We start from the raw sequence: 15,709 nt of genomic DNA on the forward strand, positions 1-15,709 counted from the left end.
TTTATGTATAGTTTGGTGTTCAGCAGTTCTCCGATAAGCTGAAAGACCACAGATAGTCCAGTTTACATTATACTGATATTCACATTACTCAACTTTCAGTAATCAGCCATTCCTAAACCACTGGTAATCCATCCGGACAAGCATGAGATGGGCCAATGTTCTCTGTATGAGTGAGTTTGGAGGTGAAATACATATTGATGAACTGCAACAACCATTCCTGTAAAAGCAAATCCCTCAATAGGAGACTGTCAGACATCTACTTGTATGAAGCTACAAAGTCTCTTTTCTAGTCTTTGTGTACACCTGAGTGCATACGAGAGAGATGTGTACAGGGACAATGGAAGATCTGAACAATGTAATCACTGGGTGAACTTCCGTGCTGTAACTTGTTGGGCTCAGTCTATAACCATATTTCCTGAAATCCTGTTTAAATATACATTGGCTAGACACAGAATTGTCCAGCGTTTTGAATGGTAGCCGGTTAAAGTCTTTAAATTGACATCATGGCAGTGGAGGTGCTCAGAACACCCTGGGCTATTATTCTCATCATTTCATTCCATTGGCCTCAGGAAATCAGGCATTTCTTAGAATTTATACCATTTGTGCTCTGTATTCTGAAGTTTTCTAGGAGGAGAAAAAAAATGTTTTCAGAATGTGCATAATTAAGGAAACCTAGAAGTCCAACTATGTACTGCAACATATCATTCATTTCAGAAGATCATCTTGCTTCCAGAACCTTTTCTTTTTTTGCGAACCATTTTGCAGTGTTATATGTGTAAATAGCAATGTCGGTATTGCGCTGTTTGTGAAGCCTGTCTCTTAACCTGTCTGGTTAAACAGGGGTTATGGGGACTTCCTAGTAAAAAAAAAAAAATTAATGTGGTTATCTGAAACCATGTTTGTGTGTTTTGTTATGTTTCTTGTTTTGTGCGGGTAATTGTGGGAGATATGTGATTTGGAGAAGTGTTATTTTAGTAGGTACTTTGTTGGAGATATTTGGCTTTTGAGGGCTCTGGTTACTGGCTGCCCACCCACTAGACTTTATATTTGATGATTATCATATGGTAAATCCATAGTCGACATCATTTTCCTGAGCTTAGAATGCATTTATGCACACACCAAAGCTAATCGTCACACAATCCCATGCATTAAATTGCTCATAAAGAATTATAGGGTATACGCTTAAAGGGACAATCCAGGCCAAGTACTTTATGTGTGAAAAATGTGTCCTCTTTTTTTAATTTTGCCAAACTTAGTGACGTACGAAGTGAAAGTTTAAAATGTTTTGTAATAACTATAAGAATCATTCATCACACTTTTAATTTTTAATGTCCCTCGTGTCATTTGACATTTTTTTACCTGCAAGGGTTGATGGCATGTTTATAATGCATAATGAGTGTCTAAGAGAAGGCAGAGTTAGTCTACGCTACGAAATCTGAGCGAAATGTCATAATTATGGGACTTTACTGAAGCTGATTGATTCTCTCTAGTAAAGCTACTGTAACTCACACAAAGTTACAATTTCACTTAGCAACCAAACACGTAGATTACCAGCTAGTTTATGGTGTCCTAACTGCACCAGATCTTCATATAAGGATTTAACCGGATGCCGTTCTGTCAGTAAGACGCCATGCAACCAAATCAACAACATCCGGTGACCGTGTTCTCTATAACTTGCTTGCCCTGTAATAAACAAATAAAAGATTGTGACCTGACATTTTCTAATTTTTTTGTACTCAAATTGGGATTTATTTTGGAAATCAAGTAATTCTAATCCTGTTACCTGTCCATTGCTCTTCGATGGCTTTAATCTGTGGCTCTGAGAATTCCCATAATTGAGCCAACTTTTTCCACTCGGGTGGCTTGAATTCATTATATGCCAAACTCCACAAAGCATCTCTGATCTGACTGGTTTTCAAACTGTGATCTTGTTTGAAGTTTATAGAAGAATCTTGATGTACCTCTTGGATATTTTCTTTAAGGCCCTGTAAAACCGAATTGTGTCAGCAGTCTATGACGATAGGTTTAATCCCCAAATAATGAATAATATTTGAAATGAAAACCATATCTGTTACATGTTGACCAAAATAGCCAAGTGGAGAATTTTTACACTTTAACTTCAGTTAACTTTGGCCTAAATTTAAAAAAAAAAAAAATAAAAAAAAATCACTTCTTACCTGCCCAAAATTCATAGCATAGTAAATACATTTCTAACACAACAGAATCTGAAGAGTATCTGAATTAGGAATTCCGCCTGGGCTCGTAACTGGTCGTCCTAATGCCTACACGTGATTCGTTTCCCCATACACAGTTTACACACACATATTGCTTTTACACACTGTTCAGACAAATATACATGATACACACTGTGCCCTTATAGACACCGCTCACATCAAACACACACACAGTGTTCTCACACTAATATATATATGCACACACACTGCTCTTATACATATTGATCACACAGACACACACAGTGCTCTCACCCACATTGTCCACATACAGTGCTCTCACAAACTATGCACACATTGTTTTAACTCCTCAGTCACACAAACTGCAACCCTGTGTGTATGTCCATATGTTTAATGTATTTAAAATAATTTGGCCTCAGCAAATCTAAAAAAAAAGTAATGATTTGTAGATATAAACTTGCCTATAGTTCTCGGGACGGGGCTTAACCTCAAAATGGAGCGGACACCATTTCCCCCACCTCCACCAGGGCTCAGCCTAATCAGCCTAAATATCCTGAGTTAAGTTACCCATCTGACTGCCAATACCAGAGGGATTGCTCGGTGCAGTTCTAAACACTGGTTCGTGCCTTTATTCCACAAATCCGGGCTGAAAAGACAGAGGAAGGGGCCTGTGGCCTACCATCTCCCCTCACTCGGACTGTCTGAGCTGCTGGGGACATGTGGAGGGGCTAAGGGGAGAATGAGACGTGGAGGAATTGGGGGGGGGGGATGAGAAACATGGAGAGGCTGGCGGGGACACACATGGGGGGGCCCAGGGCAATTTTAGCACCCCGGCCCGGTAGTTTCTAGTTACGCCTTTGGTCAGGGCCACTCGATGGGAAACAAGAAATGCAGAACATTGTCCAGCGCTACGGAATCTGATGGCACTATATAAATAATATAATAATAACAATGAGAGATTCCCTTAAATCTGTGCAAAAGGCACATTACCTGAGGCGCATGGTTGTATAATTTTTACCATCGACACAGGCCAAAAAAAATGTATGTTTGATACTGTATTTCACCTACCTAAATCCCCAAGAGCCCCTGTGACAGGTGTGAGCGATATCCTAGTCCAGTGCTCCCTCACGCAGGGCAAAAAGACTCCTCACATCTCTGCGGAATAAGATGCCCTACCTGTTTGAGGACACTAAACTGACATTCTATCAAGATCTCTCAAGGTCCACCCTGTAATGGAGGCAATCACTCCACTCTTTCACAACTCAACTGAGAGCAGCCGGTATCACTTAGCGTAGGGCAATGCCGAGATCTCTGGTGGTAGATGAGGATGGAACTGTCTGGAGTCTCTCCTCTATTGAACGCCGAGACCTCTGGTGGTGGACCAGGATGGAACTGTCTGGAGTCTCTCCTCTGTTTCGGGCACTGGGACTACCTGCACCAGACAGGGTAGCAGGAGGCCCAAACGACACTCACAGCTGGGACCCAACCACCGTGGTCCCCTTCGTCCCACGTTCACAACCGACGATGCAAATGGGGACTTGACTAAGGAGCAAGCGGATACTATTTCGAGTGGCTGTGGGCTGCATAAGTTTATCGTTTACACGTTGTTTTCATCGCTTTATTTTTCTGTTGGTTTGAGTTGAAATGAAAGCCTTAAAGGCTTAGTGGATAATGGAGCCTCTCCATTAGATAGGAGCTTGGCCAGAGACGTAACTAGAACCCACTGGGCCCCGGTGAGAAAATTGCCCTGGGGCCCCCCACATGTGTCTCATCCCCCCAGCCACTCCATGTGTCTCATTCTTCCCCCCGCCATTCCCTCCACGTGTCTCATCCCCACCTCCTGTCCCTCCACCATCTCATTACCCCGGACAGTCTCATTCCCCCCCCCAATTCCTTCACATGTCTCATTCTCCCCCCAACCCATCCACATGTCTCATTTCCCCCCCAAACCCTCCATGTGTCTCCCCAACCCTCCAGCTCCCAGTCCCTCCATGTGTCTCTACCACCTCCCCATGTGCGTTTGCCACCCCAAAACCCTCCATGTGTCTCCTCCACTCCCTCCATGTGTCTTTCCCACCCACGTGTGTGACAGACACACACACTGACAGATACACACTCACTGACAGACACATACTCACTGACAAACACACACTGACAGACACACACTCACTGACAGACACACACACACACAAACTGACAGACAGACACAAAGACACACTGACACACATACACTGACAGAAACACACACACTCACACATTCTTGCACACTCTCACAAATTAATTTTACTTTTTTGAGGCCCATCCAGCCTCCCTACATTTGGGAGAGCTGGTCTGGGTCCTCTCCATTGGGCTGTGCTGTGACAGTTTCTTTCTCCTCCTGCACGCTGTTTAGTATGCCAGGGCCGAAATGACATCATATTCTGGCTCCCAGCATCACATAGGGTGCGCGAGGGAGGAGAAAGTGCTCCCTCGCCGCCGCTGAATGCTGCCTGCCTCCTGTATCACTATAAAGAAGGTCTCACTATAAAGATGTATCACTATAAAGAAGGTATCCATCACTATAAATATGTATCACTATAAATTAGGTCTCACTATAAAGAAAGTCTCCATCACTATAAAGATGTATCACTATAAAGAAGGTCTCCATCACTATAAAGAAGGTCTCACTATAAAGAAGGTCTCCATCACTATAAAGAAGGTCTCACTATAAAGAAGGTCTCACTATAAGGAATGTCTCCATCACTATAAGGAAGGTCTCACTGTAAAGAAGGTCTCACTATAAGGAAGGTCTCACTGTAAAGAAGGTCTCACTATAAGGAAGGTCTCACTATAAGGAAGGTCTCACTATAAGGAAGGTCTCTAAAACCATACAGAAGGTTCCTAGCACTATAAACGCTGTCTCATAGCTTAGTGGATAAGACTCCACGCTCTGTTTCTCTTGGTTTATCATGGTTTATAAATATGTCGTAGATATTCTATGTGCTGATTCTTCATTATATTTCTGATTATTCATATTCTGGAACAATCTGTGAATCTGTTACCTGTTTCCACATGTAGTATCTCTCTGCTTTAATGATCATATCAACAGTGAGAGTATGGTTGCTTCTTGCTGCCACTCCAAGTGCTGTTTTTCCTTGCTGTGGGATAAATTAGGTATTACATTCTGAATATATATATATATATAACATACATGTATAACAGTTTTATTTCTTAACCTTTTTACTGTTATTAAGTCCATTATATGTTATTGTCTGACTGCTGATCTTGTTCCGTGTTGACTGATTGCCTGTACATAGTTACTCAGTAATTTAGGCTGAAAGCATCTATTTCAGCCTTTGAAATTCAGAATTTAAAGTCAGTTTACAGGATTTTTAGTATTGTGTTTACTTAGCTACTTGTATTCTGAAAATAAAATTAAATATATAAGTCCGACCATTGACCGACCATCTTATGATGACTTTACATGAATCATGGTTATAAGCTCTGCCCTTTCCAGCCTTCACTCAGCATAGTCAAAGGCGGAGAATCAGGAACATTGGGAGACCTCTATCAAATTATTCTGGTTAATGTCCGTCTTTATTTTATTAAAGTGATCTAAAAAGTGATAGATTTCTTCCGCCAGTTTCCTCAGAAGCTTCCATTTCATTTAACTGACAAATGTATACGGGCAGAAAATTTCTGCCACTTTTCTGTAGGGAAAAAAATGGAGCATACTCAAAAATGATGCTTAGAGTGCAAAATAAAAGCAACCAATGAATAATCCTACAAATGTAATAAATTGGGCCAAAAAATTGCCAAACATTCACCAAAATTTAGATGGAAAAGGTGTCATTGAAACAGTGAGGGACAGCTTTAGGTGAGTAAAAATTACCTATCCCTGGACCACCTCACAGCAAGAGGCAAAATCACCATTGGGGGTCTTTGCAAAATGTACTTTGATAATTAGATTTTCTAGACGATGGATTGTTTTTTTTAGTTACTCAATAACATCTACGTATTTACTGGGAATGAATTGTAATTGTTTTCCATTGATCTTGGGTGTTCCAGACTGTCCCAGACAAAATAGATTTAATCTTTAAATAGCTTTGTTTTACAGTAACTAAGTACCTTAATGATAATAAATCTGATAAATGATAATTTAAATTACCATGGTTTTGGAAGCTTGTTTAGCCTGTGATAAGACAAGTACCAATGCTCCAGCAGCTTTATATGTTTTACATTATATCACACTGTGTCTACTAAACAAGATAAAGTGAAGTTTACCACAGTATACAACAATACCATAAGTTTGCACAACGGCGACACACATTCAGTGACGGCACATTCGGTTTTATTGGTTTGGTTTCTTTAAATTGTATTTAATAGTGTATTGTTTTATATAATATAATGTTTAGTATTGTATATGGCTTTTAGCGGTGAGTAACTTTTAAGGCCTGGCTAGAAACATAGGACTTTAAATTTGAAACCCTGGCGTGGTATATTATATAATTTAGTATATTTTATTTTGTATTGTATAGTATATATAAATATTGTTCCTAATTTACCACCATTTGTGCTCATACTCCTTTCTGTGGTGGGCAGACTACGTGCTTTCAGGATGTGTCACCTTTAAACACAGCGTACTATCTAACCTCTCATTTGGAGAGGCAGAAGTAAAGCATGTGTTAACGTAAGAGAAAATTTAGAGAGTTGAGGAGAGAATGTCACATTTTAGGTCAAATGGCCAAAGGTCAAATACCGTACTTTTATAAATAGTTTAGTGAATAAAATCTGAAAATAGAATCTGGAGCCGATCATGCTTCATTTATCATGGAATCTGGAACAGATCATGGTTCATGGATCATGGAATCTAGAACCGATCATGGATCATGGAATCTGGAACCGAACGTGGTTCATGGATCATGGAATCTGGAACCTATTATGGTTCATGGATCATGGAATCTGGAACCGATCATGGTTCATGGATCATGGAATCTGGAACCGATCATGGTTCATGGATCATGGAATCTGGAACCGATCATGGTTCATGGAATCTGGAACCGATCGTGGTTCATGGATCATGGAATCTGGAACCGATCGTGGTTCATGGATCATGGAATCTGGAAACGATCATGGATCATGGAATCTGGAACTGATCATGGTTCATGGAAAATGGAATCTGGAACCGATCATAGTTCATGGATCATGGAAGCTGGAACCGATCATGGTTCATGGATCATGGAATCTGGAACCGATCATGGTTCATGGATCATGGAATCTGGAACCGATCGTGGTTCATGGATCATGGAATCTGGAACCGAACACTCTGCAGACTCAGCCAATCTAACAAACATCTCAAAGCCATTTCACCAACTCATGCAAAGTAGAAATACAAAAATATTTAAAATCTGGGTCTTTTGGCTCAGTGTGTGTCATTCATTTTCAATTTTTCCATCACTCAACTTTTTATTAATTCACCATAAAATTCTGTCTCAGGAAATCAGCTTGGTTTACTAGAAAATAATTTATTGTGACCCTACATGTCCTGACTGCTGTTGTGTTATGATGTATGTTAGGATGTTACCTTGTCTACAATCGTGAGGTCGCATCCTATCTTGAGAAGTTTTTCCACCAGATCTATGTTATTGTTTTCAGCAACGAGATGTAGAGCAGTTTGCTGTCTCTGTATTAAAATACAAGTGAAACACAATCAAGTATATTATCCCTCCAGTCATTTTTTCAGCACTAATAGACCCTCCTTTCTTTAGGGACACATCAAAGTAAAAAAGGAAAGGCTCCACCCACTTTAGAAGGCCTCACCCATTTCTATAAACCATGGCCTTGTTTCGCCTAATGTCGATTGGTTTCCAGGGATCCTCCGCCTCTATTCCACACAAACCCAACCCACAAAGTACTTTCATCATGTCTGTGTTACATGTTATCGTTCTGCCTAGGGCTGCCTGGGATGACTATCAATGTTACTTACAATCAATGGAACATCCTGTAACTGTAACAATAACAAGGGTGATGCTTACATAGCACCACTGCGGCGGTACTTACCTTATCCGGAAGGCCGGCTGGGGTCCTCAGCACTAGGAGCGCGGCTCGCGTCATGAGCACGCTCTTAAAGGGGCAGTGGGAGCCAAAAGTAGATTCAGGCTCCCATTGGCCATCATCATTCCGACGCCCCCACACACACACGTTTTGGGGTGTGGGCATGACGCGGGCCAATCAAATGTTAGTTAAGGATATTTAAACTTTCCTAGCCCTATCGTGGTTTCTGTTTCAGTACCCTTTAGTGCGTTCCTTGATCTATTGCGTTTATTCTGATATTGACCTTGGCTTTGTATCTGACTCTGAATTTATCTTTAAGCCTTTCCTGTCTTGTTTGCCCGTCTGACTGATTACTGTGTACCTGACTTTGGCTAGTTCTCGTTTTCGCTGTCTCTCCGTTACCTTGACCTCGGCTCGTCTCTGATTACGCCTTTTCTCTGTCTAACGTTTAGTCCGCCCATTCTAAGGCCCGGTAATATGCTATTTCCTAGTCTTGTCCCTTGCTATCCTAAACTCTGCGTGTTGGGGTATTACTCCGTGACAGCCGCTTACTTTCTCAGTTTGTTTTTACATTTCAAACTGGTCTTTGATTTCAGCTTCCTTCCATTTTGGCTGTTAATCTTTAAAGAGGGTTGATCGTATCCCCCATCATACTAACACTTCACAGTTTGTATATAATGCAATTAAAATACCATTCACTGTGCTATACTGCAATATCAATGTAAATGTCATGCAGTCTGATCGGCTAACCCACTCTCAGCTAATCCAACCCATCAGCTTTCAGCCTATCACTGCTATCAAGGATGGAAATACATATTCTTAAAGGGACACTATAGGCACTCAAACCACTTCATCTCAATCAAGTGGTGTGGGTGCCATACCCCCACCCCTCCACCCCCGTTTAATCCTGCAGAACGTCATTGTTTTAATTGCAGCTTTAAATGCCTCTAATGACTGTCACCAAGACATCTACTAGAGGTGCGTCCAATGATATAGCAGAGTAAATCACTCAGAGAGATCAGATTGGCGCAGTGTGGTGTTTTGCTGCACATGCTCACTAGTCTCCCAATGCTTTCCTTTGATCTCAGCCTAGGTGGCGATGCTTCCCTGCAGAGACTGGCGCTCCAATGGAGAAAAGATACGTAAAAATTTTTTTTACTCCCAGCCGGTTGGGGTCCTGAAATCGATTGTTATTTCTACATTATAAATTTAGCCAAAGAGCGTGCTGTCGCTAGGCGCCTTGCAGAACTCCATATTGTGTCATAATGCTCCTCAATGGGGGGGGGGGGGGGGGGGAGGGGGACAGCACGCAGAGGCAACATAACCACTACACTAAGCTGTAATAATACAATAAGCTGTGATAATCTAATAATATATTAATCTGTATTAATACAATGAGCTGTAGTAATACACCTAGCTGTAGGAATATGATAAGCTGTAATAACAATGTAATAATACTCTGTGCTGTAATAATATATTAATCTGTGTTAATACAATGAGCTGTAGTAATACACCTAGCTGTAGGAATATGATGAGCTGTAATAACAATGTAATAATACTCTGTGCTGTAATAATATATTAATCTGTGTTAATACAATGAGCTGTAGTAAAACATCTAGCTGTAGGAATACGATGAGCTGTAATAACAATGTAATAATACTCTGTGCTGTAATAATATATTAATCTGTGTTAATACAATGAGCTGTAGTAAAACACCTAACTGTAGGAATACGATGAGCTGTAATAACAATATAATAATACTCTGTGCTGTAATAATATATTAATCTGTATTAATACAATGAGCTGTAGTAAAACACCTAACTGTAGGAATACGATGAGCTGTAATAATAATGTAATAATACTCTGTGCTGTAATAATATATTAATCTGTATTAATACAATGAGCTGTAGTAAAACATCTAGCTGTAGGAATACGATGAGCTGTAATAACAATGTAATAATGCTCTGTGCTGTAATAATATATTAATCTGTATTAATACAATGAGCTGTAGTAAAACACCTAGCTGTAGGAATACGATGAGCTGTAATAACAATGTAATAATACTCTGCTGTAATAATATATTAATCTGTATTAATACAATGAGCTGTAGTAAAACATCTTGCTGTAGGACTACGATGAGCTGTAATAACAATGTAATAATACTCTGTGCTGTAATAATATATTAATCTGTATTAATACAATGAGCTGTAGTAAAACACCTAGCTGTAGGAATACGATGAGCTGTAATAACAATGTAATAATACTCTGTGCTGTAATAATATATTAATCTGTATTAATACAATGAGCTGTAGTAAAACACCTAACTGTAGGAATACGATGAGCTGTAATAACAATGTAATAATACTCTGTGCTGTAATAATATATTAATCTGTATTAATACAATGAGCTGTAGTAAAACACCTAGCTGTAGGAATACGATGAGCTGTAATAACAATGTAATAATACTCTGTGCTGTAATAATATATTAATCTGTATTAATACAATGAGCTGTAGTAAAACATCTTGCTGTAGGACTACGATGAGCTGTAATAACAATGTAATAATACTCTGTGCTGTAATAATATATTAATCTGTATTAATACAATGAGCTGTAGTAAAACACCTAGCTGTAGGAATACGATGAGCTGTAATAACAATGTAATAATACTCTGTGCTGTAATAATATATTAATCTGTATTAATACAATGAGCTGTAGTAAAACATCTAGCTGTAGGAATACGATGAGCTGTAATAACAATGTAATAATACTCTGTGCTGTACTAATATATTAATCTGTATTAATACAATGAGCTGTAGTAAAACACCTAGCTGTAGGAATACGATGAGCTGTAATAACAATGTAATAATACTCTGTGCTGTAATCATATATTTATCTGTATTAATACAATGAGCTGTAGTAAAACATCTAGCTGTAGGAATACGATGAGCTGTAATAACAATGTAATAATACTCTGTGCTGTAATAATATATTAATCTGTATTAATACAATGAGCTGTAGTAAAACACCTAGCTGTAGGAATACGATGAGCTGTAATAACAATGTAATAATACTCTGTGCTGTAATAATATATTAATCTGTATTAATACAATGAGCTGTAGTAAAACATCTAGCTGTAGGAATACGATGAGCTGTAATAAAAATGTAATAATACTCTGTGCTGTAATAATATATTAATCTGTATTAATACAATGAGCTGTAGTAATACACCTAGCTGTAGGAATACGATGAGCTGTAATAACAATGTAATAATACTCTGTGCTGTAATAATATATTAATCTGTATTAATACAATGAGCTGTAGTAAAACACCTAGCTGTAGGAATACGATGAGCTGTAATAACAACGTAATAATACTCTGTGCTGTAATAATATATTAATCTGTATTAATACAATGAGCTGTAGTAATACACCTAGCTGTAGGAATACGATGAGCTGTAATAACAATGTAATAATACTCTGTGCTGTAATAATATATTAATCTGTATTAATACAATGAGCTGTAGTAAAACACCTAGCTGTAGGAATACGATGAGCTGTAATAACAATGTAATAATACTCTGTGCTGTAATAATATATTAATCTGTATTAATACAATGAGCTGTAGTAAAACATCTAGCTGTAGGAATACGATGAGCTGTAATAACAATGTAATAATACTCTGTGCTGTAATAATATATTCATCTGTATTAATACAATGAGCTGTAGTAAAACACCTAGCTGTAGGAATACGATGAGCTGTAATAACAATGTAATAATACTCTGTGCTGTAATAATATATTAATCTGTATTAATACAATGAGCTGTAGTAAAACACCTAGCTGTAGGAATACGATGAGCTGTAATAACAATGTAATAATACTCTGTGCTGTAATAATATATTAATCTGTGTTAATACAATGAGCTGTAGTAAAACACCTAACTGTAGGAATACGATGAGCTGTAATAACAATATAATAATACTCTGTGCTGTAATAATATATTAATCTGTATTAATACAATGAGCTGTAGTAAAACACCTAACTGTAGGAATACGATGAGCTGTAATAACAATGTAATAATACTCTGTGCTGTAATAATATATTAATCTGTATTAATACAATGAGCTGTAGTAAAACATCTAGCTGTAGGAATACGATGAGCTGTAATAACAATGTAATAATACTCTGTGCTGTAATAATATATTAATCTGTATTAATACAATGAGCTGTAGTAAAACATCTTGCTGTAGGACTACGATGAGCTGTAATAACAATGTAATAATACTCTGTGCTGTAATAATATATTAATCTGTATTAATACAATGAGCTGTAGTAAAACACCTAGCTGTAGGAATACGATGAGCTGTAATAACAATGTAATAATACTCTGTGCTGTAATAATATATTAATCTGTATTAATACAATGAGCTGTAGTAAAACATCTAGCTGTAGGAATACGATGAGCTGTAATAACAATGTAATAATACTCTGTGCTGTACTAATATATTAATCTGTATTAATACAATGAGCTGTAGTAAAACACCTAGCTGTAGGAATACGATGAGCTGTAATAACAATGTAATAATACTCTGTGCTGTAATCATATATTTATCTGTATTAATACAATGAGCTGTAGTAAAACATCTAGCTGTAGGAATACGATGAGCTGTAATAACAATGTAATAATACTCTGTGCTGTAATAATATATTAATCTGTATTAATACAATGAGCTGTAGTAAAACACCTAGCTGTAGGAATACGATGAGCTGTAATAACAATGTAATAATACTCTGTGCTGTAATAATATATTAATCTGTATTAATACAATGAGCTGTAGTAAAACATCTAGCTGTAGGAATACGATGAGCTGTAATAAAAATGTAATAATACTCTGTGCTGTAATAATATATTAATCTGTATTAATACAATGAGCTGTAGTAATACACCTAGCTGTAGGAATACGATGAGCTGTAATAACAATGTAATAATACTCTGTGCTGTAATAATATATTAATCTGTATTAATACAATGAGCTGTAGTAAAACACCTAGCTGTAGGAATACGATGAGCTGTAATAACAACGTAATAATACTCTGTGCTGTAATAATATATTAATCTGTATTAATACAATGAGCTGTAGTAATACACCTAGCTGTAGGAATACGATGAGCTGTAATAACAATGTAATAATACTCTGTGCTGTAATAATATATTAATCTGTATTAATACAATGAGCTGTAGTAAAACACCTAGCTGTAGGAATACGATGAGCTGTAATAACAATGTAATAATACTCTGTGCTGTAATAATATATTAATCTGTATTAATACAATGAGCTGTAGTAAAACATCTAGCTGTAGGAATACGATGAGCTGTAATAACAATGTAATAATACTCTGTGCTGTAATAATATATTCATCTGTATTAATACAATGAGCTGTAGTAAAACACCTAGCTGTAGGAATACGATGAGCTGTAATAACAATGTAATAATACTCTGTGCTGTAATAATATATTAATCTGTATTAATACAATGAGCTGTAGTAAAACACCTAGCTGTAGGAATACGATGAGCTGTAATAACAATGTAATAATACTCTGTGCTGTAATAATATATTCAACTGTATTAATACAATGAGCTTTAGTAATACACCTAGCTGTAGGATTACGATGAGCTGTAATAACAATGTAATAATACTCTGTGCTGTAATAATATATTAATCTGTATTAATACAATGAGCTGTAGTAAAACACCTAGCTGTAGGAATACGATGAGCTGTAATAACAATGTAATAATACTCTGTGCTGTAATAATATATTAATCTGTATTAATACAATGAGCTGTAGTAAAACATCTAGCTGTAGGAATACGATGAGTTGTAATAACAATGTAATAATACTCTGTGCTGTAATAATATATTAATCTGTATTAATACAATGAGCTGTATTAAAACACCTAGCTGTAGGAATACGATGAGCTGTAATAACAATGTAATAATACTCTGTGCTGTAATAATATATTAATCTGTGTTAATACAATGAGCTGTAGTAAAACACCTAACTGAAGGAATACGATGAGCTGTAATAACAATGTAATAATACTCTGTGCTGTAATAATATATTCATCTGTATTAATACAATGAGCTGTAGTAAAACATCTAGCTGTAGGAATACGATGAGCTGTAATAACAATGTAATAATACTCTGTGCTGTAATAATATATTAATCTGTATTAATACAATGATCTGTAGTAAAACATCTAGCTGTAGGAATACGATGAGCTGTAATAACAATGTAATAATACTCTGTGCTGTAATAATATATTAATCTGTATTAATACAATGAGCTGTAGTAAAACACCTAGCTGTAGGAATACGATGAGCTGTAATAACAATGTAATAATACTCTGTGCTGTAATAATATATTAATCTGTATTAATACAATGAGCTGTAGTAAAACATCTAGCTGTAGGAATACGATGAGCTGTAATAAAAATGTAATAATACTCTGTGCTGTAATAATATATTAATCTGTATTAATACAATGAGCTGTAGTAATACACCTAGCTGTAGGAATACGATGAGCTGTAATAACAATGTAATAATACTCTGTGCTGTAATAATATATTAATCTGTATTAATACAATGAGCTGTAGTAAAACACCTAGCTGTAGGAATACGATGAGCTGTAATAACAACGTAATAATACTCTGTGCTGTAATAATATATTAATCTGTATTAATACAATGAGCTGTAGTAATACACCTAGCTGTAGGAATACGATGAGCTGTAATAACAATGTAATAATACTCTGTGCTGTAATAATATATTAATCTGTATTAATACAATGAGCTGTAGTAAAACACCTAGCTGTAGGAATACGATGAGCTGTAATAACAATGTAATAATACTCTGTGCTGTAATAATATATTAATCTGTATTAATACAATGAGCTGTAGTAAAACATCTAGCTGTAGGAATACGATGAGCTGTAATAACAATGTAATAATACTCTGTGCTGTAATAATATATTCATCTGTATTAATACAATGAGCTGTAGTAAAACACCTAGCTGTAGGAATACGATGAGCTGTAATAACAATGTAATAATACTCTGTGCTGTAATAATATATTAATCTGTATTAATACAATGAGCTGTAGTAAAACACCTAGCTGTAGGAATACGATGAGCTGTAATAACAATGTAATAATACTCTGTGCTGTAATAATATATTCATCTGTATTAATACAATGAGCTGTAGTAATACACCTAGCTGTAGGAATACGATGAGCTGTAATAACAATGTAATAATACTCTGTGCTGTAATAATATATTAATCTGTATTAATACAATGAGCTGTAGTAAAACACCTAGCTGTAGGAATACGATGAGCTGTAATAACAATGTAATAATACTCTGTGCTGTAATAATATATTAATCTGTATTAATACAATGAGCTGTAGTAAAACATCTAGCTGTAGGAA

The 15,709-nt window shown here is 36.7% G+C and overlaps 1 protein-coding gene across 1 annotated transcript in view; it reads right to left on the bottom strand.

The window, feature by feature from the left end:
* Positions 1 to 15,709, bottom strand: part of ANKDD1B (ankyrin repeat and death domain containing 1B) — a 66,014-nt gene continuing 50,305 nt past the window's right edge. Inside the window, exons 12-16 of the mRNA XM_063453614.1 lie at positions 7,756 to 7,854; positions 5,234 to 5,329; positions 1,784 to 1,985; positions 1,552 to 1,683; positions 1 to 624 (exon numbers count right to left, since the gene is read on the bottom strand). Of these exons, the coding sequence (XP_063309684.1) occupies positions 566 to 624; positions 1,552 to 1,683; positions 1,784 to 1,985; positions 5,234 to 5,329; positions 7,756 to 7,854 (588 nt within the window). The 3' untranslated portion in view covers positions 1 to 565. The remainder of the gene's footprint in view (positions 625 to 1,551; positions 1,684 to 1,783; positions 1,986 to 5,233; positions 5,330 to 7,755; positions 7,855 to 15,709) is intronic.

This window comes from Pelobates fuscus, chromosome 5 (assembly GCF_036172605.1).
Source record: "Pelobates fuscus isolate aPelFus1 chromosome 5, aPelFus1.pri, whole genome shotgun sequence".
NCBI lineage: Eukaryota > Metazoa > Chordata > Amphibia > Anura > Pelobatidae > Pelobates > Pelobates fuscus.